This window comes from Acanthopagrus latus, chromosome 15 (genome assembly GCF_904848185.1).
Source record: "Acanthopagrus latus isolate v.2019 chromosome 15, fAcaLat1.1, whole genome shotgun sequence".
In the NCBI taxonomy this organism is placed as follows: domain Eukaryota; kingdom Metazoa; phylum Chordata; class Actinopteri; order Spariformes; family Sparidae; genus Acanthopagrus; species Acanthopagrus latus.
In genome coordinates this window covers 12,820,042-12,836,851 of record NC_051053.1, presented here as the reverse complement: position 1 = coordinate 12,836,851, position 16,810 = coordinate 12,820,042, and the positions used below count along the sequence as shown (strand labels likewise).

The 16,810-nt window shown below is 42.5% G+C and overlaps 1 protein-coding gene across 1 annotated transcript in view; it reads right to left on the bottom strand.

Annotated features, from left to right (window-relative positions):
* Positions 1-16,810, bottom strand: part of ptk7b (protein tyrosine kinase 7b) — a 75,431-nt gene extending 58,621 nt beyond the window's left edge. Inside the window, exon 1 of the mRNA XM_037123740.1 lies at positions 16,042-16,810. Coding sequence (XP_036979635.1) covers positions 16,042-16,102 — 61 coding nt within the window. The 5' untranslated portion in view covers positions 16,103-16,810. The remainder of the gene's footprint in view (positions 1-16,041) is intronic.

Sequence of the window (16,810 nt, the reverse complement as noted above, 5' to 3'; positions counted from 1 at the left end):
AATAACAATGTTAAGCTCCAGAAGAGCAACTTTGTGTGCCAGGCCTGGAATCACATGAAAATTATTTGCGCAGAATTTTCCGCCACGATTCACTCATTCATCATGTCTACAGCATGTCCATGTAGAAACAGAAACAAAACGAACAATGTGGTTTCATTGACAAACTGGAAAAAAAAATCAATGAAAGCCTCACATTAAATTGCCTGAAGCTTCTTTGGGAACTGGTCTTCGTCATCCAGTAACATTCCATCATAAAACGCTGAAAATGGGCCATTGTTTATGGCATGTACTAAGTAGTCTGGCAACACTACATTTAACAAGATCTAAAACAAAAAAAGAAAAAAAGCATTTAAATCACCAAATAAGAAGCATATGGCTTCACATTCAATTACAGCTATTTTCTCTCCGGCTTCTTTAACAAGAACCACTTGTTCACCGCTGCACTAGAGGAATCATCCTGCTGCACGGTTCAGTGTGACCTCAGGAGCTAGCCACCTAAAAGCAGCCCGCATTCATAAAAACAGACCTTAAAAGGGACATCAGACACACCACAGGATCCTGTATAGAGTTTTCCTTGCAGGCATGCATAGAGAAAAAGTGATGTTGACGAGTGACTCACTAGGAGTGCAGTCAATCATATTGGGCTCATAAAAACTGTGAAAATTGCAGTATGTCCCCACTAAATTCAACTGTCATCAAGCCATAACAGATGCTACTGTCAGACTACTTGTATTAGATTAATTCAACTTAGAAACAACAGGGTTATTTAATTTGATCTGAAATCCATGTTTGCATACACTCTGAAACATACAACCCTCAAGCTAATACTCTGAAAATCAGTATTAGCAAAACCCTGCACACAATTTCTACCTGAATGGTGACTTGTAAAGGTTTTAAGGCAAAAACAGCAAGAAGTTACAGGAACTTTGGTATCACTTTAAGTTGGTCTGCTATAATGTTTAGTGGTATCGTCTTACAAGCAAACAAACTCATGAAGGCTCTTGTAAAATTAGAAATGAGTAGCATGATTTATGATCCTGTAACCACAAAGCACAGAAGTCAAGTTTACCATGATTTCAGGTTGACCGAAAGATCATAAACTGGCTTGGTTCATGCACACGTCTGAATAAACATAGCACCTGCACACTTACTCCATGCCACACTTGGATTCTCATCAGAAAGATGTGGTAAGCGTGCAGGATTACTTTTTTTCATCCACAGGATTTCCTGACAGCCTTGCTCCTATATCATGTATGTATAACAAGCCTGCTCTCCTTCATGGTTCTTGGTTCACCCATGAGAAAAGGGCTGAAAGACAACAGCCAACCCTGCCACAGTGTGTTCACCCTGCTGCCGTCTGGCAGGAGTGAAACTGTTGGCTATTAATACGTTATTAAACCTTGTGTAAAATGACAATAAATTAATCTAGTCACATCTTGTTTCCTGACCGCCTAAACTTCCCATCCTCACAGTTTTAAGAATCGGCTGCCACAAAGTTTGAATGTGAAGCCAGTCAATACCAAAATAGTAACAACAACCACATCCACCTACAAGGCTGGGTTTTCTGGGATCAAATGAGGCATCAAAGGTTGATGCATCCTATAAACTTATTTGGCAGCATGGTGGGACGGGCCCCGTCCCTGTTCCTCACCTCATCACCTGACATGCAGAGAAAATCAGATCAGGATCACAGGATCAAGCCGGTGAGTGCCAGCAGAAGGTGCCAGAAAAAACACATCTTGAAGAACTGGAGTACAGTTCAGGAGGACCTTGATCACTTTACTGGACAACAATGTGAGTCTTTGTCAGCTTCTCCCCCCAAGTGCACACACTCACTCAGACATGCATTTCTTCAGGGAGACGAGTCCTGTGCTGACCAAGAAGTGTCGTCCTTGAGTAAAGCACGTACAATCACCTTCAGTCCATCAGTTCACAGCTGGGATGAGTTGCTGGATCGTAGGAAAAAAATCAGCAGAAAATCTGTAGAGTGTCTATTTAAGCGTCTATTGTCAAAAATGTAACCTTTAAGCCATCTGCAAGTGTGTCTGGAACAAATGGGTTCTAGATGTGCCCCTGACCTTTAATCATTCATTACACTTTAAAAGCTGACATGGTTGCACTTGGGAGCTCACACTTCCATCTGTAGAGGCTTAAAACCTGTGTCTCTTCCTCACTTTGAATCAGGTTAATGCTTGTTAGAGTCCATCTGCACTGAAACCTGAGCAGGTCTTTCGGGGGTGACCTCAGCATCTCTTTGAACCTTTAACCTCTCTGCCTCCCTCTTGGTCTGATATCCTCCAGCTGCCCAAATTACCCACAGTCTGGCCTGAAATTAAAGTCTTAATTACAAGATTAGTAGAAGTAAACCACTGTCCAATTTTAAGGACTAACCAGAAGCACAAGACCTGGAAAAGCTTCTTTGATATGCTGTCTGCAGCCTGATTCAAAAAAGTCAGAGGATCATACTCAAGATTGGTAATTTTTGTAGTTAATTTGGGGATTATAAAAAGCTTCCTCTCCTGACTTGAATCTTCTGACATGTAAAAAGTAACAATCCTGTCTCTGAGTTACTGCCTTTTCTTTTATCTGCTTCCCAATATTTTGGAACTTGCATCAAAAAGGAAAATAATTAAGACATGAATCTTACATTTTATGACAACGCTGCCTGGGGCTTTTTATAGCTGTTCACGGTGAGCCAAATGTGGTCTCGCTGAGCATAAAAAACAAAAGCCCAAGTGCACTTTTCCTTCCTTCCACAAACATTTATGTAATATATAGCCAAATTTCCAAAGTAAACCAACCATTTGCCAGAAATTCAGCACAAAGTACTGACAGGAGGAAATGCACAGACATGAGAGAATCCCAACCGGCAACCTCAAAGTAACACATTTCTGAAAACACAACTAACATGGGTGTGAGTGTGCGAATACGAGTGTTTACTGAAGGAAATGGGGAGCAGGGGCCAACAGCTCTGGGAGGCTCGGGCCCCGTTGTCTGGCTTAAATACACTCAGTATATTCTGTGAACGTCTCTCACCATTTCCCTGCACTGGGAGAACTCGCTCATGTATAATGCCTTTTGAACAGCCACAGACTTTTAAAAAGAGTTACAGTGCCAAAAGAAAAGATCAAACAAAGAAGGAGGGGCGGAGGAAAAGCTGCAGGACATCCAACTCTTTCTCTTGTAGGAGATGAGAAACATTTGTGCGGGTGTCTATGAATAGTAGTGCCTGTTTAATTCATGACTAGCCTCTTTTCTGCGAGGTGTTGTCAAGTTTGGCCCCGGCTGGATGAAAATCTGAACACTTTTCTAATAAGCGGACTGGATACAAAGACAACTGCCGTTTCATCAGGATACAGTGATGTTCTTGGTTTTTACAATTTAGAGAATCAAATAAAAGTGTAGCAGCTTTTCTAACTACAAGTGAAAAGGTGTGGTCGCTTCTCCCTCAAGGTGTAGAGTCAATCACTGTTAATGATAATCTCTGGTCGTGACATTTTTACTTGATCAATATCCAAAAAGGAAGACAACACAGGGAAACATGTCAGCTATGATTTGACAGATTTTTTTCGTCTGTTTGACTTGACTGTCACTCAACACACAAAAAAACAAACATGCCTTTTTTTGACAGCAGTCACAAGTATTTCTCTACCCTTTCTGCATCACAGCGTGATGGCTCTTGCCAGAGAGTAGTAGTTTTCTCCCTTCAAAGCACACCACCGTCAATGTGAGTGTGTGCGATGGAGGAATAGAAAAGGAGAGTGAGGAAGCAACAGAGCAAGAGGTGCACCCAGGGCTCGTGTGTCATCTGACCTCATTTTAAGAAGGACCTGTGAGGTTGTAGCAAAGGCAGGGGTGTAGCTTTCACTGCAACCTTTTCTTTGCTTCCTCCCAAATGACAGGAGGGGAGGGCGCACACAAAGGCAGAGTGAGATGTCTGCCTGGAAACCATCCGCACTGAGATGAAAGAGCCCCAGTGAAGTCATGGCGCAAAAACGCAACTGGGAGAAATACACGGCTCCATTTCTCAATAACGACTGACAGTTTTTTATCAAAAGACAGAGTTGTCTGCCAAGTATGTCTAAAAATCACTTTATAATACTTTTTCTTATTTCAATAAGTGTACATTGGATTTTTTTGTGCAAATCATCTTCTCGTCTGTTACAGACAGCATCACAGGCTTTGCATTTTCTCATGCAGCAGTGATGAGAATGTGGATGAGCATCAGCAGTCATGCGTACAGAGAGAGAACAATGAATAAAAAATTTGAGATTACAAATCCATGGATGTTCAGTCCCATAGCAACCCATTATACACGAAAAAGAAACATCAGGTCTGCTTCATTGTTTTGTGTCATACAAGGTCCATCAACAATAGTACATACTTGGGATGTGCATCGTGTGGTGATTGCTTTAAATAATGCTCCATTGTTTCGTTGTGTTCAGTTCACACTCTATATTTTTCATCATTTTGACAATGCTTTGTGTTCTTTAGCACGGAATTTCCCAAACAGAGGTGAATTAACGCCACAAAGAATGTGGCAATTATGCACAGGAGAAGGACTCCGAGGGGTTACTTTTTAAGCATGGACATGGATTAGGTATAAAAAGTCTGACATGGATGAGAAAACTGTACTGCTTAAATTTATTTTTTTAAAATTGTTACAGGTTTGACGGAAAATTACATAAAGGTTAGAAAATCAAGGAGAAAACTAATCAGATATGAACAAAGTACCTTTGATCTCTAAAATTATACATTATACTTACAGAAAATGTTCAAAATAATGATAATATCATTGTCTGCATAAGAAATGCGGATCACATTCATAACACATACCAGGACAAATAAAGCACTCAACGTTAAAAAACAAATATATAAACAGATATGTGCCCACAGGTGCACAATCCTCATTTGTATACCACACTAACATATGACATAAATAAAATAGCTGCGTGGCGTCAGTCTGCGTATACATATTTTCTAAATTCCAGAGGCAGTGAAAGCCCCGTGTGTTCAGCAGCACGGGAGCCCCCCATCTGCACCACAGGAAGTCAGCAGCCAACCAGCCGCCAACCTTCTCCTGCTACGGCTGTTGTCGAGACCCCTCAGGGAGATGGCAGTCAATGCCCTCCATCCTGACCACACACGCAAAGAGAGCCGAGACCCCCGGCCACATGGTTCAGGGTGAGGAAAGACAGGACCATGGCCCTCTGTCTGGGTCTTAACCTGGACCAGGACACAAAGCCGTGGTGAAAGCTCTAGGGTGGAACAGGGAGGACACTGCGGAGATCCTCATCCGCTCTGACGTAACGCCAGGAGGAAACAACCACAACAAAACTTCCTCTGCTCACTGGGGCAGGAGGGGGGAGCCAGGGGACCATTGTCAATTGTCAGACAGACACAACACGGGCATTTCTATCTGTCGTCACCTCAGCAGATAAGGACAGGAAACACTGTCCTGTGCTCCCCAATCAACAAGGCTGCTGGCTGGCTGCACCTGCACAGAGCAGCCTATTGTAGTGGTGTGTATTATGTGGTGTGTTTGTCCTCTGTGGAGATTGACCAATGAGGGGGTTTTGAGGGAAAGTACTGATATTGTTGACTGAGGCCAGTAATAGCTGATGCTGATAGCAATGACTGGAATGAACTTTTCATTTCAACCACAAAGGTCTGACAAACTACAGTTATACCTGCCAGCAATCAGTTACACTGGCTACAATAATCAGTGCATCTATACAATCTGTCACTGCAGGTCTGTAAGGCCATTTAAGCATTTGGTTAGCAGAGCTCTGCAATAAAACAAAAAAAGAAATTTGATGATACCCCTTTAGGATATGGAAAACTGTAACAGGGCCTCTCTCACTATCTGAAATTTTATAAACAAAACCATTGATACATTTATCATTAAATAACTGTCAAAATACTGCAAATATTCAAGTGTATGAATATGTAAAAATGACACTAGTGGTTAACCGTAGCTACAAAATCCTCCATTCAGGTGTTATAAACTCAAGAAGTGACCTTCTGATGATTTATTCATGGAAAACCTTTACCCACATTTAGAATTTAATGGTTGGTGTCTTCCTGCAAATGTAGAAAATTCAGCATGTTTGTACTACAGCTATTTTCATGTAAAAAAAAATAAAAATACAAACAAGTTTGCCCCTCAAGACTTTTATTCTTGGCAGAGTGGAAAATCCTTTTCAAAACAGCTTTTAGACCATGCAGCACTAAAATCCTCCATGGAAATCCAGAAAAAAACATTTTTAATACTTTAAGCATCCACACTGGTCAAGTATCATGGTACAACACACAGATCGCAAAAAGTTGTAATTAAATACAGAGCGAAGCCCCATACTTCATATAAGACTCCCCAATGAAAGCAGCAGCAGGAAGGATGGAGGGAATAATGCAAGACAAACAGGAAGCACCTTCCTGCAGCAGATGTTGCGGGGCTAACCTGTGACCTTTTGTTGCGCTGGTGAAAACAACTCACCAAACACATCAACAGACAGATGTACCCTTGACGTGACAGTTAGCCATAAGACATTAACTAATTTGTACCAGAGAAAGAAAGACAATTTCTTCTGTGGGTGAATCAACTCCCTGACAGCAGAATTTTACACAGCTGTTCATCATTTCATCTCCGTTCTTCCCATGAGGAGCATCGCTTCTCAAACTCTGAGGAAAGAAGTGCCGTTTTACCAAAAAATTACTAGTGCAGCAGACCTATTCAGTCTGCTTGCTGTGCCATCCCTCTGTCAGAACTGATTAAAAAAACACTGAAGTCTGGCTTAATGTAGACTCAAGGGGAGGTTCACATAGAGGACAGCAAGAAAGGAGGACGGGGGGTTTAAAGGGGAGTCAGTAGTTGGCATAGTTTTGGAAATTGGAACGAACAAAGTGAAAAGGAGCAAAGGAAAGTGAAGCAGAGCGCGAGAACAGCCGCAGCAAAGAGGGAACACGATGAAGCCAAGGACGCTGGTGAGGTTGTTTAACATAATTAAAACCACAGAAAATAACGATGCTGGAAGTGTAATGAGCTTCCTTCTATTCTGTGGTAATTACTGTCTACTAATACAGAACAATGCTGGCCATAATGTGCTAATGCTGCTGAGCGCACTGGCTGCAGGAGACGAGATGTATAATTGTCAAGCATGGCTGGCTAACAGACCTTGGGTCAGCAGAGGTTTCACTAGGTGAAATGTAGCCAATAAATAAATCTATTGAACAGTCGGCTTCGCTGTTAGAGGCTGATTACAGGGCAAATGGAGACAGATGTACAATTCTGTAGAAAATGAAAAAACAGAGGCAGGGTTTCCATTATTCACCATAATTACTGTTTTTAAGCAAAAAATCTGTTTTAAGTCCAACACATTTAAAAGGTCTCCGGTCATAATATCCAGTGAACATAATTTCCCTGAGTTCAAACCAAACATGAAGTGGCTTTTTCTTTGGACAGAGGAAGGGCAGAGCCAGGTCGGGATGCAGCGCTGGGGATAAACACCCGCAGTCACACCGGATTCTGCTCTGATTGTGAGCCATTTACAGGCGGGAGGAGAGATCAGAGTTTATTGTTTTAAAGGTGGATTTATCTTCACTCTCTCTCAATCTGTCTACAGCAGCGAGCCACAAAGGTACCACACTCCACTATTGGGTCTAATGTACTGTAATTAGTGTCTTGCAACCTTGTTGACTGCTTACTGCAGGGGTAATGTACAGAGAGCAGAACAGAGAGAAAAGGACTGGTGAATGCATCAGCTGTCTCCATTAATCAGTTTTGAGCTCAATGTACACAGATTATATTTGACCAGAATTTCTTCCATTTGTCCATGACAGTACATTTTTTCCTCACTGAAATGATCAGAGATTACTCAACTTTTGAACATGTTCACACTGTCAACAAGAACACATCACATACTCAAAAAGCATAAAAACTGCAAAGTGCAGGGGTTTAATCCTGGCTTAATGTGACCAGAGAACAGAAACGAGTGAACAAATTAATCAGTTAGCTTCTGGGCCAATGAAGTGTTTGTCTACTAAAATAAGCAGAAAACAGGAGCTGTTATAGCCCTGGGTTCATTTGGTTATTTAGCCTTCTAATTTTCTAAAAACATCCTTCAATACATCTTTACAGTTAAGATATCTCCATTCTACTAAAACTAACAATACTATCAAATATGTTGCAATTTTGTGCAAACTTCTTACCGCAATACACAAAATGAAAGCGTCCACAGAAAGTCATGTGAGCTCAGAGAAAGACTGCCAAGATCTCACTGTAAATACAAATTTACCAGAACCTTTTGTGCTGAACATATGAGAAACAAAAAAGGCACAGGGAGACAGAGTATTATTGGGCTAACTCCAACCACAAGAAATTATATTGAGTTAAGCCAGAGCACTGGTTGAAGGTCAAAAATGAAAACAAAGGCAATGACCTGACTGAGAAAGAAGCTATTCCACAAGGCCATATAAGCCAACATGATAGTTCAGATCAACTTCAGATGGCACTACAGTTGTAAGCGCAAAGAGTTTGACCAGTTCAGTTAGCAAGACTATGTCCACTGTGGAAAGCATAACAAAGAACACCAAGTGAACAGACCATGGCAAAGAGTGGATTTCTACTTTTAAGAAAGTGAAGCTATGGATAGGGAGGTGGTTAACTGCAGCAAAGACAGGGGATGATGAAAAAAGAAAATGGTTCAATTTTAAACTCAATGTGACTGAAGAGCCAATTCTGATACACTAGGATGTGATGGATAATAATAGGGTCTCCGTAAAAAATTTTCAGCTCACACAAACACACGCTCTTCTAGCTGATCAAGATTCATCATACAGGAGGTATCAGTCATGCTGTGTGTCAGTCACATCAATGAATTGTTTGGGGCAATGTGCTGAACACTTATCTTCTTCATCTCTACATATAATTTCATGGACGATTTCAATGAAAACCCTCTCAAGGATTATTGTGTGAACTGAAAAGATACAACTGTGCTTCTCCTCCAAAGCCTGAGAGAACAGCAGTATGGCACTTGGTTCACATCCAAAATGCATGAGTGTGGATTCAAAGGAACTGGGAAGCTCAACAACATTCACATGCACCCCGTGCCAAGAGCTGATAAAGCCACCAGTCATACATTATGGCTGGCTCCATCGTGAATCCCAGCTCTGTACGTTTAGTCAGGTACCAGGACCAGGAGGTTAACACTGTGCAGGCTGCCATGGAGACAGATCTGGCCCTTCATGCCGCCTCTGAGCAAAACTGTAACCCACAGCGGAAAAAAACAAGACACAGCATAATGAGGAGAAACAAAAACAGGGCAGAGAACATGCAAGCCAGGTGAAGCAGCAAATCAGCACAGATACGAAGATGTGCACGCTACTTAAGATAAATACTTTCTCTCCAAACAACAACTGGGCTCTCTGCAGGGTCAGTTGTAGCCAGCTGACCCCATTCATTACAAGATCAAACACAGCTGAAGGCCATTCCCATTAAACACCAGTGGCCTTTTCAGCCTGTTTAAATCTGCTGGTGTGGCGGGGAGGAGCTGCGGGCTGATTGAGAGCTGCCCGATGTCACTCTGCCTGTGGCCCGTTGCTATGATGAGTTCATTCAGCCTCGGGACACAATGAGTTAATGGCTGCCGAGATTATGCAATGGCATGCCAGACGCCTTTCTCCTCTCCTGCCCTCCTTTCTACCCCCCTTCCCCTTCAAACCGGCTGAAGCCAAATTAGGCATTCCTGCACGTTTCGATCAGATGCATTTGAATGCTTTGGCACCAACGAGGGAACAAAACAGGGATTTCGTTTCACTCTGAAGGCAAGCCTCCCCTCACCAGGGCCTCACACCTGCCCTGCAGGGGGAAAGTTGTTGTAAGAATTTACGACTTTTGGGGTGGGTGATATCTGCAGAGTGTCAAACCAGTAAAAACATCTGTATTTATCATTTAAAGGGGAACATGAAACCATAGGTTATCACTAATACCAAGTCAGTTAACTATCAGCAGCAGATTAGACAGGGCTGCGGCTTAAGATGGTCAGCAAATGTCAGCAAGTGCATCTGATAAGAGAACAATAATGGCACATTACTGAAGGTTCCCTGCAACCAAATAAGGCAAGAACAGCCAAATGTACTTGACTATACTTGACTAGATTTATAGTTCAAACTAGAATCTGGTTACTAGAGACCAAGACCCAACCAGGGTCTAGGGCTGGGAGATTTAGCAATATGCAGCATGAGACACTGGAACCCTATCTACCAGAAGAGATACAATGGATGTTAGACAGAAAATACTACACTGATTACAGTATGGTAGTGTAGCCTCTTTAATATATATAGGTGTGAGTTTAATTAAATTCATTCAGTCAGCGATCCTTGAGTTTAAAGGTTTATCCAAACAGAGATCACAGCAGCACATTTGAAATATTATTAGGAAGGATTTTACAACTCTGAAAAGTAATCCAGGCTGCAATTACCTAATAATATTCTATGTAATTGGACTATATTACTGAGCATCTCAGGTCTCTGTGTAAACATGTTTAATACTCGCGTTGATCTCAATGGACTTGCTAGCATTTCTGATAATGTGTCACTTCATAATCATTGCGGGAGGAAATATTTGTTCTGTGACGAAAGATGAACAAGGCTGAGAGAAATTCACAGCTATACTGTCTGACACGGCTGAGCTTTAATTACAAGTGCTGTTGTATTAGCTCTATTAGAATCCGCTGTAACTGACAGCATTTTGGAGCGGGTTTCATTCTTCCTGAATCTTTTCAGATCAAGTTTGACTGTCCTTGCTTCTCCTTAAGTTTGGGTCTTTCTATTGTAAATCAATAAATGTATGCTAGGAATGGAGGTGGGCTGAGCTTATGACACTATGGACCAAGCCTTCAAAATTAATTAAATCATTTGTTTTATCTATAAAATATAAGAAAGCAGTAAAAACTGTCTGCTGTATTTTTTGTCATAAACAAAGGAGACGTCTTTAAATGTCTTATGTTGTCCGAGAAACAATAATAACCCGCAAGATATTAAGTTTACTGTGCTGAATGACAAAGTGAAGCATCAAATCCTCTCATTTGAGAACCAGAAAATGGGTTTGTGTTTGGCATTATGCTAAAAAAAAATTCAGATTACCAAAATAGTTGCCAATTAAATTTGTAATTGACCAATCAATAAGTATTTGCAACCCTACTTACCACTACTGTTGTTTGAATTATTAACCATCTTAAAACATTAATTCTAAGGATAAATATTTAGTTTTAGATCATTTGTGTTTTTAAATAAATAAAATTGCCTTTTAGGACTTAATCCAGCGTAAATCACAAAACTCCTCTTGCATACTCTCCCACTGAAGCATGGCAGGAAGTAATTGGAAACACCATAGAGCAACAAAAAAAAAAAAAACTTTGCTGAGCATAATACGAAGAAGCCTGCAGGAGTGGTGGGTTAGGGTGAACGTTAACCACTCCTGCAGCCCAGACAGGAGACAGAGCTGTGCAGGCAGGCACCAAGTCAATAAACAACAGAGATCCCTCCAGACAAGACTGGCAACCACAAGGGGCAATGGACCAACTACGACAGGAAAGAAGGAAACAGAGACAGATCCGCAAGGCCAGACTCCAATCACAACCACGGGGGCCAACAGCAGAGCCAGCAGAACCACAAACACATGAGCCAAAGCACATGTATGCCATCACACACACATACACACAGCAGCCCAAGCCCATGGGTCATTAGGTACAAAGATCATTATTTAAAGGGAGTAGCTTGGTCTTGTGTTTATTTGGCTTTATCGGTGACAGCGAGATTCTCAGCAGGTACACTTTCCAAACACACATACCAAACATCAATTTAGCATCACGCCCTGGAAAATGTTAGCAGGCAAAACATCCTTCTATTTCCTTCAAGAATCTTTTCCTCTGGCGGATAGAGGTTTTGTTTTAATTTATTTATTGTTTTTCTAGCAAGAAACTAAAACTCAAATAAAAGCTAATATGAAGCATGTTTTTCCCTTTTGCTCACTCAATTTATTTGAAGCAAAAGAAAGAAGAAAAAATCTTAGTGATGACAATTCAAGTAATACAAAGGATGGCTCTTGATATGTAACTTTGCTTCCTCTACTTTTTCAACATCAAAGAAAACACAGGGGGTGGATAAAGATATTGCCGTTACATGCATCAGCCAAATGGGACATTTTCGCTCAGTCAAACCTTGTTTTCTTTAAATTTGAGGGTGCAGGAAGTACGCACATTCATGACAATTTATCCAGACATTCATCTTTTCTCCAGGCCCCTTTACTCGTCCAAAAATCACCTCACCAGGTTCAACATCAAGATGGCAGACCATTTGGTCATGGTCTGGAGGACAGAGAGGAGAGGAGACACGGGCACGCAAATTTAGAACCGAGGAGGACTTCAAATCAGAGCTCTTAGGTAGCCATGATTGTGACCTCTGAGTGAGTGCAACAAGACCCTCCCCTGGGAGAGGAGCCCTCTATAATGGAGTGAATGCAAACTGCACATACCAGTTGGGTGAAAAAGAGGGCTCTCAAGTTCAATAGGCTTCATAAACCCGAATAAACATAGTCTGATAAATGACCAGAAACAAGAGCCATGGAAGACCTTGAGAAATCCTCCCCCAGTCATGAAACTCGCACTACCAGTCGCACTCTTAGATGTGCACAAACACACTGGGAACCAGATCTTATTATTCAAGTCTATTCATCAGTTTTTCTGCTCAATGCTTCGTCTGTTGTCATGCTCTGATAGCTTTGACTATCCTTGAAACAGCCGTGGAAAATAATAAAAATTATTTCAGCTTGTATAAATTCAAGGTCTGTCAAGTTTAAAAAAAAATTGAGACAGTTCTTCTGGGCTCAGTTTTCTTTTATTTCTCCTCAACAGGGCTGCACAAATCTCATCTTTAAGAGTATTTCTAAACAGAGAAGAAAAACAAAAATTTAACTCACAATATTAGTGACAACATATTCTACAGTAAGTATTTTAAGGTTTAATGCTAAATCTGTGAACAGGTAAGTATAGATATAATATATGTAAGTATTTGTCAGTAGATGAGTAATGTTGTAAAGACTGCAGAATTCATGATATGACCTTAAATTCAATGGCAAGTACTGTACCTAGCAATTACATAAACTACACTTGTGGAATACTAAAGCTACACATCACTGCCTAACACTGCCTCAACAACAACAAAACATAGAGGATTAACAAAGCGGGATACAGCACGTTGCAGGACACTTGTGGTGGATTGTACTAGATGTTCATATTCAATTCCTGCAGCACAAAGCACGAATAAGACATCAGAATAAATCTTTGTGGTGGAAAAAAACAAGACAACAGGCAACACATCAAAAACACTGAGTTACGTGTTGAGATCAACATCAGCAGCTGTGCACGAAAGATAACAATCTCATGCTGAGCACTGTGCTGTAATCCAGTCAAATGAGTGTAAATAAATTCCAACGGTACAATTTCATTTGACTGTTTGTTCACTGTAGAATAATCCGCTGATAGTAAACAGACATATTCCACTCATCATGACATATTCCTGTATTTATTTAGGCATCCTTTCATCCCCTCTGAATCAGAGTATTCAAAGAATGAGGACCAGTGTGCAGCCAAATAGCCTAGGGCCACAGTCGGGTTAATACGAGCCAAGTATATGGGTTTTTAAACAGAGCTGCAGCAGGTGGGTACGTCGACAAAACATCCTGTTAAAAAGCCAAATGGGATCTCTGCAGACCCCGAGCTCAAACGGCACAAATGCTGCAGATTTAAGGGACCTCCTGATAAAAGCAGTGGAACCACCCCTTTGTAAAACACTGGTCGATTCCTGAATACAGGAGAGCTTCTGCACAACACTGACTTCCTATAGCTGTTATCCTTCTGGGCAAAACACCATCTGAAAGGCGAGCGAACAACAAATCAATTACATAAGCCCAATAATTTAGCTGTGGTTTGCTGCTCCTGCAATTCAGTTAGGGTATCTTGTTTTACAGTGAGGTATAGAAGACAGGGAGAAGATACACAAAGTCAATAAAGTAAGGCTGGACCTACTGGAGAACTGTATCAAGAAATGTGGCCAGGAGGTGAATATCATTTTTTGCACAGGCATCCAAATCATTAATGCGGCAGGAGAGCTGACGTGCAGATCTTCTCCAGCTGCACAGACAGATCAAAAAGGAGGGCCCGAGAAGACACGAGTGTGTGAGGATGTTACTTAAACATCTCACATCTATCTCAGATTGTCGGCAATAAGCCCAGTCACATATTTTTTCACATAAATACTGCAGCAATGAGATTGCCTTGATGAAGCCGAGAGGGAGGGGAGAATGAAAAACACACCAGAAGAAGTAGAGGGGGAGGAAGAGTGAAAGGAGTAGGTAGGCGGATGGGCGTAGAGCTGCTGCATTAACATTATGGACATCATCTCCATAAGTGGCTTCCATGTACTCTGAGAGCTGTGTCAGGAGCTGGTCAGCCACAAATAGAAACCAGATCCAGATACAGAAAGGCAAAGAGTGGAACGGGAAAACAGAGTGATTACTGTAAACTAAAAATAAATTTAAAAAATCTGGGTAAATATTTGAAAGCGGCGCCCAGATCCTGCAGATCAGACAAACCCTCCAGAAACATGGTGTGTTTGGTGTGGGAATAAAAAGCCACTATAAAGATGTTTTTACCGCCGCCATTTCTGGCCCTTTTGCAGTCCTCTGATACATTCAGAGAGCACTTATAAAAAAAACGGGATTTTTCTACAACGCGAGGCTGTCATGACAGTACCTGCCTTGGCTGTATTCATGAATCTTATAAACACAAACCCATAGCAGTCTCCGTCTCCCCTGCTGCCTGCGCACAGAGGACACATTCATCCCAAAGTGGGCACCATGAGGGGGACTGGAGGGGGGCGACACACACTTCAACTTAAAGGAATTTTTTTTTCAGCCACTCCAACTATTGGGGCTGTGTTGAAGACGCTGGCAAACACAATCTGTGTGTCGTCTACGTTTCAGTCTACATGTGGGGATCAGATAAAACCGACTCAGTTTTGACATGATGAGCAGTGAGTTAATGAGCCCGATCCTTGGCAGGATGAGAGCATTCCTTGCACAAACTAGGAAAGATCCTTTCGTGGCTTTTCTTCTCCGTCTGCAGCCGGGGTTATGAACTTTGAGGCTTCGAACAATGTGTGATGGCGTTGAGTCATGTTCAAGTTGATATTTTCCGAGCGCCCCTCTTTTTGGGCAGCTCTCCACCCGTGCATACGAATGGCGCCCGTGAAAGCATGCCAAGCTGTGGGGCTCAGAGAGGCAGTTCAAACACGCAAACAGAGTTATGAATATGATAATCAGAAATGGCGTATCCAATGTGTTGTGTGGAGATGGAAGTATACTCCGGGGAATACATAATGACACGGCGAGGCTGCCTCCAGTGATAGCTGAAAAAAAACAGCCATCATACTTTTGCTCCCCTGCTCCAGATGAGATATCTAATTACTGTGTAACCAGTGTAATGTGCAAACAGATATGTTGTTGAGTCCTATACGCACAGCTATTTCTTTTTCCATTGAGCATTTAAACTCTTCTCCTTTTCTAGCCATTTTAAAAAGGCAGTTGCAGTTGTTGTTTTTTCCCCCCCCAAACTGAGCTCAGTGGGGGAGGGGGAGGCCCCCCATTGCCTCCACTGACCCCCAAAACAAAATGTAGTCTAAACTCTTTACATCTTAACTTAACAGAAAAAACGTTCCCCGAAGAAATACATGAGCTCAAGTAGCTGGACCCATGACTTTCACTCTCAGCAGTGTGTCTGCTGAGTCTCTCAGGCAGCCAGCGCATTGAACTAACTTGAACCAGCAGCAGCAGCAAATCCTTTAGAAAAAAGCATGGAGGTCAATGTCGGGGTCCGCGTCAATGAGCCCCTGTTATTCTGATGTTTTTCTTGCTTTAAAGCATTAACATTAACTGACACAAATAGAAGGTGCGTGTGTGAGAATGTACAGTAGCTCGTAACCAACCTTGGAGGAAGATAACACCGACGGCGAACATCGTGTCGACCGCTGGTCCTCTCCTGTTCATCACCGCGGGGGTTCTCCTGCCCTCCCTCCGCCGGGTCTCGCTCCCAGCTCCTGGTAGATCCACGACCGTCGTGCTGCACGGCGGCCGCCCGGTGCTGCTCTCCGGCGGCTTGCGAAAGAGCCGTTGGGCGAAAAGGGAATCCGTGCGTCACCGTGTGCGTACAGGTAAACCAACACCGTTACCTGCGCAGGTCCCCGGGGGTGAGCCAGACGGCCTGTGTGCTCACCTGGTTGTTTTGGAGACTAACAGGAAGGAGGCAGACACATGTGGAGAGGGACGCTTCGGTTCACGGGCCAGCCAGACAAAACGACTTAACGACTTAGACTGAGGAGCCCCCCCGCCGAAAGTTTGAGGCGAGGTTTAAACTTCCAGGTGGTTTACGGGACGGACGGTTGGTGTGAATGTAGGCCGCAGAGGTTCATTTACAAACCCGGTCTGCGTTGCCGCCGTCTGCGTGCGTCCTGAGCCGCCGACCGCCGGACCAGTTGAGTGCTGAACAAGAGGAGTTTCGCTCCGCGGTGTTTCCAAGTTGGCTTCCTCCCACCGTCCTCAGTGACTCTCCCACAGCGCGTCAAGGCGGTCGAAGCGACGCACGTCAGTTCCTGTGTGGAATTTCAAAATAAATGTTATGAAGAGGGATTTCGTCCGTGTTTCCTCTGAATTAAGTGGGATTTCATACACGTTGCATTTAATTTCGAACCAACCGTA